We start from the raw sequence: 13774 nt of genomic DNA on the forward strand, positions 1-13774 counted from the left end.
GTCCTCATCTGGTCCATCTCTCCCTGTCCAAACTTCTCATGAAATTACAGCTGCGTCAGCATCTGCCTATTTCGGCGCAGGTGCTTTTACTTACGAGTTGAACACTCCACCCCCCATATCTTCATGAAATTACAAGAGGATACTCTGATATATCATAGCTTCACAACAGAATTTCAGCTTTAAGCATCTCCTCTCTCTCTTCCCTCAGGTTTTCAGCTCTTCACAGCAGTAAAAGGGTTAATCTCACCTCGGCCTTGCAGCTTTGCAGCTGGAATGTTGAATTTTTCTTATCGCAGTGGAGAGGGGGGAGAGCTGAGCCGCTCCGGCTGCCCACGGCAAGGCAGTGGGGGGGGTTCCACGGCTGGAACAGGTCCATGGCTCCAGGATGGCCGTGGCCCGGCCCGGCCTGGCCCAAGCAGGGCCTGGGCTGTGCCCGCTGGCCCCCACACGGGGCCCGCAGCCACCTGTGCCAGCACCGGAAACGAGAGAGAGCTTGGAGGGGGAGTTTGCCTATTCTTAAATGTGGAACACAGAGGTGGTCACAACTTTAAGTGGCTTAGAGAATTGTCCATATTCAAACTGGCCAGCTGATAGGTTCTGTCAGGTCCCAGAGGGAGCTGTAAGCACCCCTTAGCAAGGACATCCCTGCCGGGACTGTGCTTGCTAACCTATGACATTGACCAAGAGTCATAGATTTTGTGAAGTTTTGCCCAAAGTTTTCATTGTTGCTATTGTAACTTAAGAAAGTTAATTTATGCTGCTTTGCACAGTCTGTGATCCTATTTACACATATTTACACATATGGAGTGATCTGAAATGGAATACTTTTCCTGCATCACAATATAATCCACAAGTTCAGATGCCTACTTCATGCACCAACGTTATTCAATCAGCATAATAAGAAAACCACCTGTAGTGGGTTGAAAACCAGCAACAAAAAATATACCTCTTTTCTCTTTCCTTAGAGTAATTTCAAGTTAAGAAATAAGTTCTACAGTATCTCACCTACAGATGTTCTTTGACCTCTGTTTGCAAGAAGGAAAGACATGGGCCAGGTCAGCTCATTTACTCAACACTTAGAGCCTGGCTGTGCATGCGTAGTACAGAAGTGTTCTGAATTCTATCCTGGCTTGATGCTGATGTTATCCACTTCTTGTGCTTTAAGACAATGCCCAGTCTGGACTAGACATGGAGGATATTGGTCACCAGACCCTCCACATATGATAAATAAAGGTCTTTATTCTGAGTAACCCTTTGAAGTCACTTCCCACCATTCCAGTATTGACCCCAATACTGAGGTTGAGTAAGTTAAAGGAAAGGTTTTACACTGCTTCAGTGTTTTGGCCATCTGAATTGCAAAAGACATTTCTGCTGGTGTATATGATGCTGCTGGTTAAATTCTCCAACTGATTTTTAGTCTCTGAATAAATTTTTACTTTCAAAACAGTATCTAGAGCAGCAATGAATTTCCAAATTTACAGCATCAGGTTGCACAGGAAATGTGGCAGTACAATCATGTTGTAATTTATAGCTTTCTTCTACTTTTGGTGTTTTCGCTAAGTGTGATTTATAGAACCTTATTTCTGTATTTTTAGTATTTTTCTGTTTGCTCAGTGCCACTTTTACTTGATGAGACAAAGATATAAATATCTGCCTTTCTACAAATTATTCCTAAACTCTCAGAATGAATGAGTCTCTCTAGCACGAAAACTTTGCACCCGGATACAAGCACCTGCTGCCATTTGTCAAGATATTTTTCACCACTTTCTTCAGATTGAGCTCCAGCAAAACTAAGCAAGACTACAAACTACTTCCCATAACAACACTGGAGTTAGATTGCAGCATTCTTATACTTTTTTCTTGTGGAACAAAAATAGCGTTGCCTTTGTCTTACAAGTATAGTGCCAACAACTGGGGTTTTTTTTACTTTAAACTATTTTGGAGCAGTAAGAATAATTTTTTTTAAACCCCAAATGTAATTTGTATGTTTTGACTGATAGAATTCTCAGAAAAGCTACCTGGTTCCCTAATGATACTGATTCACTTCAGTACAGTTAATAAATAACATTTTCCTGGGATTTTGGAGGTTTGAGACTTGCATTAATTATTGAGCACTGGCCTATTGTTCTCATGAGAGTCTCTTTCCGAAGTAAGATTTGGGGGTTTTATGCTTAAATAGCACTTTGGGGAAAAGAGGCAGGAAGGGGTATTGGTTTTGTTCCGTGGCAGAATAAAATTTTTGCTTTAGAAATGCCAAAGATGGTTCTGTGATACTTAGTCTCTTTACTTCCTGTAAAAAAAAAGAACTAGAAATAGAACAAAGCAAGAAGGCACAAAAAGGTCTAGATTTGGGTAACTATCTTCAGTCCTATCATGATTTTGGTGTATTTCTTCTGTTATCTGCACTCTTTAAGTCCTTTGGGGTTCAGTTCAGAGATTTTTTTTATCGCAATCTCTTCCTTGACTGATTTCTTTCATTGAGACACTACTTAGTCCAAAGTATTTTTTCTTCTTCTAAGGTAATCAAAACCCTGGCAACTTCACTATGTATTTACATAGGTGCTCCTTTACTGAAAAAAGTTTACTGAAAAGTTCCAGCTGCTTTGAATCTTCCAGATCATATTCATTTCTTCAGCCAAAATCAGGATTTTTCTCCAGAAGACCATCTTATGGCAGTATTCACTTCAAGCCTTTCTGGTTCCCCAGGCAGCTTCTGCCTTGATTATTTGTATATCTTGCATAAATCAGTAGGTCTAAGCTCAGGTACTCCTGCTGTAAGCTACACCAGTCATTCAGAAGGTCCATAGGAGCTTTACTATAAGGAATAATAGCCCATGTCTACTTCATACATCTGCTTTTCCATTAAGGTTGTTCTACTTGTTTATTCTATGAGAAAACTCATCCTTCCACATATTTTTAGCATTTTTCCTCTGGATTTTTTATGAGATCATTCTCATGTGAGAAAACCACTACAAGATTATTTGTTTTCCTTTGAATAGGATAACTTAATTACACTCTCACCTCTAACCTCCCTCTCATCCTTTTCCACCCTCAAAATATTTGGTTTTTTACAGATCTTGCTCAAGACAATGCCAGTAATCCTTATATTGAAATTCTTAGGATTTTTTATTCAGAGAGGGTGAGTTTGGGATATACTATGTAATTCTTTATTATGGAAAATAGTATAGTATACAACTTTCCCCTCTGGAAACGACATTTCCTGGACACTGTTCATTATTTTATGAACCATTTTTTAATATGATTCCTGTCAATTTTTCAGAAGAACATTCTTGGAACAGACTTTCTTTTTGATTGCATTGTTTCAGATTAGTTTTTCTTCTCTGAGAAAAATGCATGCAGAAATTCTTTCTGTTTACAGACAGCTCATTTCACTGGAATAGGCACAAGGGAGTCTGCTTTTACTCCCCATTAAAATTAACTCAGGATTATCCTTTAATTTCAGGGATTGAGAGATGAGCATATAAACTACAAAGGTTCAAAATAGTTACTCTTAAAGTTCTGACACCTTACAATACAATAATTATAGGGGAAAATCAATACAGTAAAACTCACCACAAGCTGTCATGAAATTGTCATGGGAGTCATAGGGGATTGTAAAAGTGACAGTGAAAAGCCCAGAAATTATGTATATGGTCTAGCATACATGAAAATCAGCTTTGAGACTCTTTGAGTAACTACTTCAGGGTAGTATAGCACTTGTATAAAATGGGAAAAGTTTCTTATTCAGAGAATATAATAGCAACGTGTGGTATCTGAACAGATAGTGGTTTTGACATTGTCATTTGTGTATCTCACCTGTGAAAATGAAAATCATATGCAAAAGGTGAGGATGCTGCACCACCTTCTGTGGAGTCCAAGTGCTGCATTAGGCAGATGGTGCTGAGGAAGGATGATCACCATCCCTTTTGCCTTCAGTTTAAACCCAGAAGTGGGTTTGGTTCTGTTCTGAGAAAACATAATTTTGTTCACGTGAGGACACTTGGCATGAAATGCCCCACTGTGACCAGAGGAGAATTAGTGTGTTTATGATTCGTGCCTCACTGGAGTCTCTCCAGTGGGCATAGCTTGGTCCCTCTTTCTTTCATGGCCACTTCCAGGGCTGCAAGTGTAAATTCTCTTTCATTCTTCTTGGGAATAGTGGCTGAAAGTTCCCTTTGCTTAGCATGTGGGCATTAAACACCTTCTGGCCTTGCATGGTAGAAGAAAGTGGAAGGACCATAAAGATTTTCTACTCTCTTTGCACTCATATCTCCTTATATTTCTGTGTTGAAAATATTTTCTTTATGTTCTTACTGATAACATTCTTTAATATAGAATACATAGAATCCACAAAGTTATTTTAACATGGTCAGTTTCAAAGGGGAAACAAATTTCCATGAAATCTACTCATTTCAAAACCCAGGCAATTTCACTGTGTATTCATATATATGTGCTCCTTTGCTGCAAAACTTCCAGATACTTAGCGTCTTCCAGACCATATCCACTTCATTTCAAATTGATAAGATGAAACTTTCCCAATGGTAGGTGAATAGTTCTTGAACTCTGCATCATCACGCTGTAAAGAAATTCAGTTTCTTGTTTCCAGTAGAGATGGTGTCAAGATATTTTCCAAGCCCCTGAGCTACCACTCCATAATTAACACAGTCTCATAAGAAGAAAGGAGCATTAGATTTCAAAGAGCCAGGAACATGATCTTTCACAGCCTTTTCACACTGGCTTCAAAATGTCTAGCTTATGTTCTTCCTCTCAGTTATGCAAGAATAATGTCTGGTAAATCTTTTCCCCTGTATTCTTCCACTAGCTGTATAAGCAGCATCTGTAACATATGGCTGCTCATATGTTGCAGTATCAGTAGCACTGAGTATCAGTACACTGAGTGGAAATATTCAAAGGGTTATCCACTGCAGTAGTGTTACAAACAGGTTCATCAGGCATGTTACATGGTACAGGCAAGTGTAGGATACTAAAACCACAAATTATTATGCAATGCTGAAAATTCAGTATGTCTGCAAACTGAGTACCAATTGTGAGTAGATGACATGTGCTTAATACAGCTGTAAATATAACACTTTTCAATTCCTTATTTCATTCCTAGTTCAGACAAGTGATAAAGGAAGGTATGGACAGGGTCACATTAATAAATATTTGTTGATGATGTGGCTCTTGTCTTTGAAAATATTTCTTTTCAGGAAGAGTGTTTGCAAACCTTTCTCTCGGTTGAACGCTCGAAAGCAAATCATGGTCCCAGGCTCTTAAATCATTGAGCTATATGATTTGAGCTTATGAGAACCCTATGTGTTAGTTTGATTTATAGCAATTCCATTTCTAAATTCCAGGTGAATTAAATCAATATAACAGTTGGACAAAACCCAAACAACAAATCAAATATAGCTGGGTTACACAAATGGCATTTCTGCCTGGTGGATGAATTTAAAATTTCCATGTATTTTATTGGAGAAATTGTAAAATATGCTTCCCCTGGAAATGTGAACCTGTGCACTCTGCTCTGCAGTGGGCACTCACAGAATACACTGAACAGCTGAATTCCCTCATGAGGGATATAGGGTTCAGTCCTGTCAGAAAAACAAGCACCCAGCAAGTAACTCCTGGACAACACTGCACATTGTCACAACATGCTGGTGACTCATGAGTTACAGTGTCTCTTGATTGTTAATGTCTCCTTTTTTCTGTTTTGGGTTTGTTTCCTCTTCTTTTCCAGTGCCATGTTCTGTTTTACTTGCAGCACTTCAATGCCTATAAAACTGACATGTAAATATTTGACAACTGCAATATAGCTTTTTTAGTTACATCTGCACAGTGTAATGGGAGTCACTGCACAACCAATGACATAAATAATGCTCATCAAATAGAATGTAATCTTTTTTTACTGAAAAGTAAAATTTTGTCAGTATCAACAAAGCTTAAGGGTGGGAAAAGAAATATCTCATTTTAACCTTGATTAAACTGGCATATGTGAATTTGTAATTCCAGATAAATATAAAGAAAAAAGCAAAGATATATTTTAGATTAATTCATATTTCCTTCTGAGGAAAAGATGTAGCTCTTTACTTCTTCTAGTGGAGCTTAATTTTAAAGAATTTAAAAGTAATCTCTGCTGAAAGTTTTTTCCTTTACTATAGTTCACCCTTTACAATTGTACTGATTGTTTATTTGAAAGGTGCTCTGTGATGATACATGATCATCACAGCAGTGCTACTACTTCAACATAGTCTTTCTCAGTCTTATATTTTAGAGTTCAGGTAGATGCAAATGATACTGAGATTAGAAAAGCAATGAGAACATGCACAAAGATTCCTAATGGAGGAGCAAATAATTTTTTCCTCACTAAGATGCCAGAAGGCCATTGTACCATGAGGTTTACTACTGGTTTTGTTTTTCACTTTGTTTCTCTCTGATACAGTCTGGCTTTTTGGTCTGCTTTTTCCTAGGAATAGGTAATTTTACTGGTCATGCAGAAAGCTGCAGTCATTATTCCAGTATTGACCTGATGCACTAATGGCAATGAAAGCTGGGTTCAAGATCGTTAAACACCAAGTCTCTCAAGTGGCTTATGATCTGTGTTTATCAATAAGACTGGGGGATGATTTAGCAACCAGATGCCCAAATTTTGCTTAGACATCTCCATGCTGAACTGCACTGCAGATTAACTCTTCTTATAGCTATAAATATTGCATACAGTAAAGCATTTTCACTGTCAGACTAAATATTTTTGTAAATACAAAATGAAAGGTTTAGTTCTTAGCTACTGAGTTCAAAACTTTTCGACTTACAGGAAATTATTCCTGTCAATTCAGGTCAAGTGAGAGCTATGGAAGCTTACCCCTTGAGCTGAGTCCATAGGGCTGGGTACTTCAAATACTGTTTTGTACTCTAAATTTGTAGCTGTTACCAAATTTTATGAATACATCTCCTCATAATGAAAGGAGTTGGCTGATGAAATCAGTTATAAAGGTTACAGTGATTTACAGTGATAGGCCTTTTGTTCATCTGTCCATACTTGTACTTTTTAATGCAATAGTTATACCTTTCACTGTACTACTGTAAATTCACTGGAATCTGAATTCATTTTTACAGAATAGTGGGAGGAAGCATCAGTATAAACAGCTTTCTTTCTGACTTTCTTAGATCTAGATAAATCTTCACCTCACATTAGTGACCCAGTCAACTGTACTGAGATTTTTCAAGAGGAATTTTAATATTTGGAAGTGTATGCATTATAAAAATCATCTTGGTCTCGATCAGATTGAAAAGACACTAGCTGGCAAATGCTCTAATTAAATTCACTTGCATCTAAATGTGCTAACATAAAGCTAAATGTTTTCATATGCTACTTTAATCATTCAATTAATCAGTAATCTTAACTGTTAACGTGGTCATGTTGCCTGTCACGGTAATTTGCATGAACCTGGAATGAGATTTCCCTTGGTAAGTTGCCTGTGTACAAACTGTGGAATCAAATCTAAGTGAGTAAATCCTTTCATCCAGAAGAATTGTGGACTGTTCTACAATCAATAGAGTAACCGTGTGAGTCACTTGCTTAATTAATGCAGCTTCTTTAATTGCTAAAGATTTTTTCTTTTGTAGGATTTTTTCTTCCTTTTTAATTCTTAAATAATTTAATATTTAAAATTAGAATGGTTGTTGGCTTTGCTCAGTTGCAAAAGACGTCAGATAGGTATTCTCTTCATGAAACCTTCTGGACTTTGATTGAAAAGAACTTATAAATGAACTGGGGAAGCACAATGATGAGATTTATAGCACACATAGCCACAGTATTAAAGCAAAAACACTTTTGTCATTTTTGCTAGATATGACAGTAGGATTTATGAAGGGAGTGCAGAGTGAAAATGTAGCACAGTGTCATTACAAACATTCAGATAAATTGTGGGCTTTAATTAGGAGGAAGGGTATTGCATAAAGCCTTTTTCTTTAATTATCTCAATTCTAAAACTTTGTCATGGGATGTTTAGAGGATAAGATTCTCTGTATCAGACAGCATAAGATCTAAATTTCTTCCATTTCTCTGGTTATAATTTTTGGGTATCATTGAAACAGTGCAACAATGTCTAAGCCTGTGATTGAAGGTATAGTTAACAAGGTTCTGGTTCATCTTATTTGATTCTCTGGCTTTATGATGTGTTTCTGGTAGAGATTTCTTGAAACCACATGAATCTTCTGTTGATCAATGTCCTATCCTCTCCAGTATGTTCTACTTCTGAAATGAATGCAGGTGTGCAAGCTCCTAATAGTCTTCCTTCAAACTTTCATGTGAAAAAGTAATTTGAGCTTCAAAGAAAATGAGCTTAAAATAAAAGAATCACAATTGAAAAAAATCTGCTTTTAAGTTGCTTTGACTAGTCAGGGACCTCTCTCACATTCATCCATCTGTGCTGACTTGCTGCTAAAGGAAAACCTGGTGAACGCTGGATATTTTGTATCTACACTTCTTGTCCCATCTTAACAGAGGCACTTCCAAATCATCCTTTGCCCAACCCGTGCAGGCTTGGACATAAAATCAAGTATGTTTATCCAATTTGAATTTTTAAATTTATTTTGCAGACACTTCCAGCGCTTAACTTCTGAGCTGAAACCCATGGTCAAACAGTTAAGAAAACATCCAGTCTGCCCATTCTCTTGATACTCTGCCAGTCACACTCCCAGCTCAGAGACTTTGACTGCTGGGACCGAGGCCCCTTCACTATGGGTGGCTCCAGTGACCTGACAGGTGCCTGCTGGACTCCCTGAACATCCCACACTCACACAGTCAGACCAGGTTTCCCTACCCAATCCACGCCAGCTTTCCCAGAGCAGACCCTCAGGTGACTCTTTCCATAAAGCCATTTATTCATGGCACAGCAACACAGAAACAGCCTGAGCTGGTGCCTCCAAGGAGGACCCTCAACAAAGGAACCCCTGGGCTTTTATATCCTCGCAGTATCTCCTCACACAAGTCTCTCCTGAATCATCTGCTCCGCTGTGTCCCTCAGAGTCCATCCACCCATCTTTGTGCCCTTTGCTAACCAAAGGGTTGGCAGTTCATGGTCTCTTGCCTCAGGCTCCCACCCAGAGCTCAATCTGCATCTCAGTGTGCAGTTGGCAAACTGAACTACCTGCACCAGATTTATTCCTCAATAGTCCAAATCTGTTCATTCTTACATAGCTTTTCAGCAGCTCTACCCTTGTTGTTCCAAATGCCCCAAAGTTCAGGGTTACATCTTTCTCAATAGACCAAGTGTTTATCTTGGATGTATTTTCTTATCTAAAAATAAAATTTAAAAGAAACATCTACCTGTAATCTAATATTGTCTTCTGATCAACCTGAATAAAATAGCTTAATATTCAGGCCAATGTGCTGAAAGAATCATATGGAATTCAACAACTTCTATATTATTATGGAAGTGTAGCAATCTACACACAAACATTTACCAAAATATACAGACCAATAGGTTTGTATCACTCATTGCAACTTTCCTGCTGCAAATTAAAAAATAAATAAATGTGTTTTCTTTCAGTCCATAGGTTTCTAAAAAATTATTCTAAAGAAAATGTCATCTATCTTACTCTAGATTTTAAAACCCATCTAGCTATCATTGAAGATCATGAAATTAAATGCTGGGTTTGTTATTTGTGTCACAACAAAGCCTGAATGATAGAAATTTCACCCTCAGTACTTGTTTTTTTTGAAATATTTTATGGTGTTTTACATGCATGAGTAATAGCAAGTGATACTAAAGATTTGAAGCGATAAAAATAAATTACAGAACTAAATAAACTTTTAACCAGACTATTTTAAGGTATGGGTTTGTTTAGCTTTTGGTTGTTTTTTTTTAATTTGCCTTATGTAATAGGTAAATGCTAATCACTTAATAAATGTCACTGAAGAATTGTATGACACATGCAATTACTGGGCATAATGTTTCTTGATCCTTTTTGGTATGACAAGTAATTTTTTAACAAATTATTTAAATATGTCCCTTAGTGTACTAGTTTGGGATTATAGGTGCATCTCTCATTATTTTATTTGAACTTCAAGCTCAAGAAAAACAGCAAATATAGTTGTGATTGTATTTTCCTGATGCTGATGCTTTGCTGTTGTACTCAAAAAGTTCAGTAAAATTAGGGTTACAAGTCTTATCAGATGTCTGCTGATATTAAGAGAAAGATTGGCTCTTATTCTAGCTGCTACTGGATTGGTTTTCATAAGTAAACTGGTTTATTCCACGAATGTTAAAGTAACTACAATTATTCTGGGTCTATTTTGGTGTAAATGACAATAGAGTTTGGCCACCTTACATTTTTCATAAAATCATGGCATGGTTGGTAAGCTCCAGTGTATTCCTATTAATAATGATATTCATTCACTACTGCATGTCCTCTCTACCTTTTTTTTCCCTTTGTTGTTCTATATTCTGCTTCATACAATTCTGAACAATTAGAATTAAAAAGAAAAGCAAAACCCCACAGCAGCCTTTGCACCACATAATTGCATCTTAAACAACAAGAAACAGAGAAGTAAATTAATTTGCTAGCTACAAATATATTTGGTATGAATGATCTGCAGGTCCTGCACTGTCACATTGTCATTATGCACTGCAAGCATATGACTTTAATTCTTTTGGCAGTGTGGGGATTTAGTTTTGTGTTGACAGGGGGAGCAGCATGTTAGTTCATGAATGGTAATGATGCTTATTCCCCAGTTAGGCAAATAAAAATGACAGGCTAAGTCAAGCACTGCACTGAACCAGGATGCATTTTAAAAACATATTTGGTAAATGGGAAAAGACAGTTTTAACATAACCATCATTTATTGAAAGAATTTAATTAAATTTAAACAAAATATGAGTAACTGAAGGAAAGTCTTGAGAGCAAATTGATCATTTAATAAACCTCCATTGTCTTTAAAATACTGAAATCTTCCAGTATAAGACAGTATTTTATGCCTTGGGTAATTAAAGAGTAACATAGCTGAAGTTTTTGGGATGTCACAGATATAGAACTCTTGTGATGGTTCAGACTGAAAAATAGACCTATTTTTCCTCTATTTTAGTTTATGAATTCTGTCCTTCCCTTCCCAATCATAAATAATATATCCCTGTATGGGGATTAGGCATATCAACCTGAGTTTTCCATTAAAATAATTCATTTCTTTCTCTTTAAATTTATGAATATTTATCAAGGGATTGTGGTTAGTTAATAGTATTTCTCCTTAATACATACAGATGGATTCACTTGCACATAAGTCTGAAAAATGAGAGGTATCTGTCTTGGGACTAGACTGCTCCTAAACTCCTGCTAGCAAGCTGTAAGGTAAACATTTCTTAACAAGCAATAGGCAAAAAATAGTCTTTCCTCCCTCGATGTGAAATGTAGACAAATTCTGCACATAATTTTTTTTTTTTTTTTTTTTTTTTTTTTTACTTCAAGATAAGGAAACACAGGCAAAAAACCTGTATGAAAAGTTCATATGTTATCTGGAAAAGGTCTCCCTGGTAACTGAAAAAACTGTAAAGGGCCAGAGTTGTTGGCATAGGCTGAAGATGAAGGTCTGAGGCACAAAGCCTTCAAAAACATTTCAGCAATGGATGGGAATGAGCTATGAGGTTGTCAATAGGTTCAACTTTTAGATTTGCCAAAGATTTGAAATCAAATTAAAACACCTCATTTTGTTGATTGATGCCCATGTCAACATGCTACTCTTGAATGTATCATGCACAATGGTTGCAGCTTAAACACACTGAAAAATTAAGTATAACAAAATGGTGAATCTTTGATGTGTCTGTTTCATATGGGAGAAGTATGGTGGGGCTCCAAAAGACAGATGACTGATTTTGGGTGAAATATTTAATCTTTTTTCCTAAAAAACAAAAACAAAGGAAACAAATAGCAAGCAAGCAAACAAACAAACCCCCAACAAAATTAACCCCACACTCCACAAAGGACAAATAATTCTACGTAGTCTAGAATGTCCCTAATTCCATGTAGCCTGGCATGTCACTCAACTGCACTTTTAAGGATTCCCTTGCAAAATTATATAGAATAAATTAGTTTGAGTGCTGATATAGGTCAACATTGTCTTACTGAGACCATGGAGATTTTTTGGTATTTTATGATGTAGCTGCATTTACATCAGCTGTTCAGACTGCAGAGTAGTCTGAGTGGCAGCATAACATAAAGTTTCAAATTTCTCCAAAATTTTGATATTTTTCACCAGTGTTTGGTCAAGTGGTTGTTTTAATGTGTTGATACCTACCTCAGAGGCAGCCATAATAAAGTATTCCTTGAGGGGAGACGGTGAGGCAAACTGTACAAAGCCATGAAGAACTATTGCATGATGATCTGTGGACTATTAGACTTGATTTAATTTAAGAATAATAGTCTGAAACCAGAAGTTAGATTCTTGTTTGCAGGCAGTTGGGACTTAAATGTTTTTAAATGTCTGTCCACTTGTTCCTTCTTGTGATGCTAAAGAAAGAACTATGTCAAGCGGTGTAGAATTTAGACTTAATTCATATTTTACTTTTGTGTTCTTCTGCAGATAGTAACTTCATCCTAGCAAATGCTCAGGTGGCTAAAGGATTCCCCATTGTTTACTGCTCTGATGGCTTCTGTGAGCTTGCTGGATTTGCACGGACTGAAGTCATGCAGAAGAGCTGCAGCTGCAAATTTTTACTTGGTGCTGAAACAAATGAGCAGATGATTCTTCAAATTGAGAAATCGTTGGAGGAAAAGATAGAATTTAAAGGAGAAATCATGTTCTACAAGAAGAATGGTAAGTTTCTTTCCTATTCTGTTGGTCCTAAAGAATGAAACTTAGCATAAATGCATATAATATATATATGTTCATTTCTATGTAATGATTTAGTGTGTCTATCATCAAACCTACAAGAATATATTTGAATAATGACACATTGAGACTATGTTTATATTAGTGTTATTGATTTTATATAAGTATGTTACTAGGCTGAATAGAGGAAATTCAGGATCCCAAACTGTTGTTTGCACTCAGTATGACACTGCTTTTTCTGCTTTTTCTTATATTGACATTTTTATCCCTTATTGCTGAATCTGTAATAAAAATATTCATATTCACAATAAGGTAGACAGGCTACGTAAATCCCATCACTAAAATGTTCAGATGTCTGCATGAGCCAAGTGATTTCTTCTCAACAGCCACTATACATAAACACAATAGCAATGACTTTCAAGAAGTGGAAAAGTAAAATTTATGTTCAAGTCCGTATTGTCACACAAAGAAAATTTCTGGTCATCAAGTAACCCCACAGACTACAGGAAATTTCAAGCTGCACCACATCTTTGACTCCTATGGCAAGACATTTCTAAGGACAATTTCATAGTCGAGATGCCTGAGGCACAGAAGAGAGAAGCCCATGATGCACACTTCCCAGCTTTCAGCTATATCCAGCTGCTTCAGGCTGCTTATTCCATATATTCCTATGGCCACATTCATGTCATCTTCAAACACGTGACACTAAGTTTGAGATACTGACAGGATTTCAACCAGTGTAACAGGAGCCTAGAGATCCATTGGCTCAATGGATCCATGGGTGTTGAGTATCACTTTCTCTTTTATTGTATAGTTAAGAGTATATGGGCATATGTCTAGACCACATTTTGCCATTGTCTGTCCCTACTTCTGTCTTTATTAATGAAACCTTTTCCCTTTAAATAATATTACTGTTATTATTATTATATGCTTTAAGAAGTTATTTTC

General features: G+C 36.8%; 1 protein-coding gene across 1 annotated transcript in view; it reads left to right on the forward strand.

Moving 5' to 3' along the window:
- The window catches only part of KCNH8 (potassium voltage-gated channel subfamily H member 8), a gene marked incomplete at both ends in the record, with an annotated part of 172677 nt that overhangs the window by 44935 nt on the left and 113968 nt on the right, over nucleotides 1–13774 (forward strand). Inside the window, one exon of the mRNA XM_082290170.1 lies at nucleotides 12578–12811. Within this exon, the coding sequence (XP_082146296.1) occupies nucleotides 12578–12811 (234 nt within the window). The remainder of the gene's footprint in view (nucleotides 1–12577; nucleotides 12812–13774) is intronic.

Source organism: Coloeus monedula, assembly GCF_965178545.1.
Source record: "Coloeus monedula genome assembly, chromosome: 1".
NCBI lineage: Eukaryota > Metazoa > Chordata > Aves > Passeriformes > Corvidae > Coloeus > Coloeus monedula.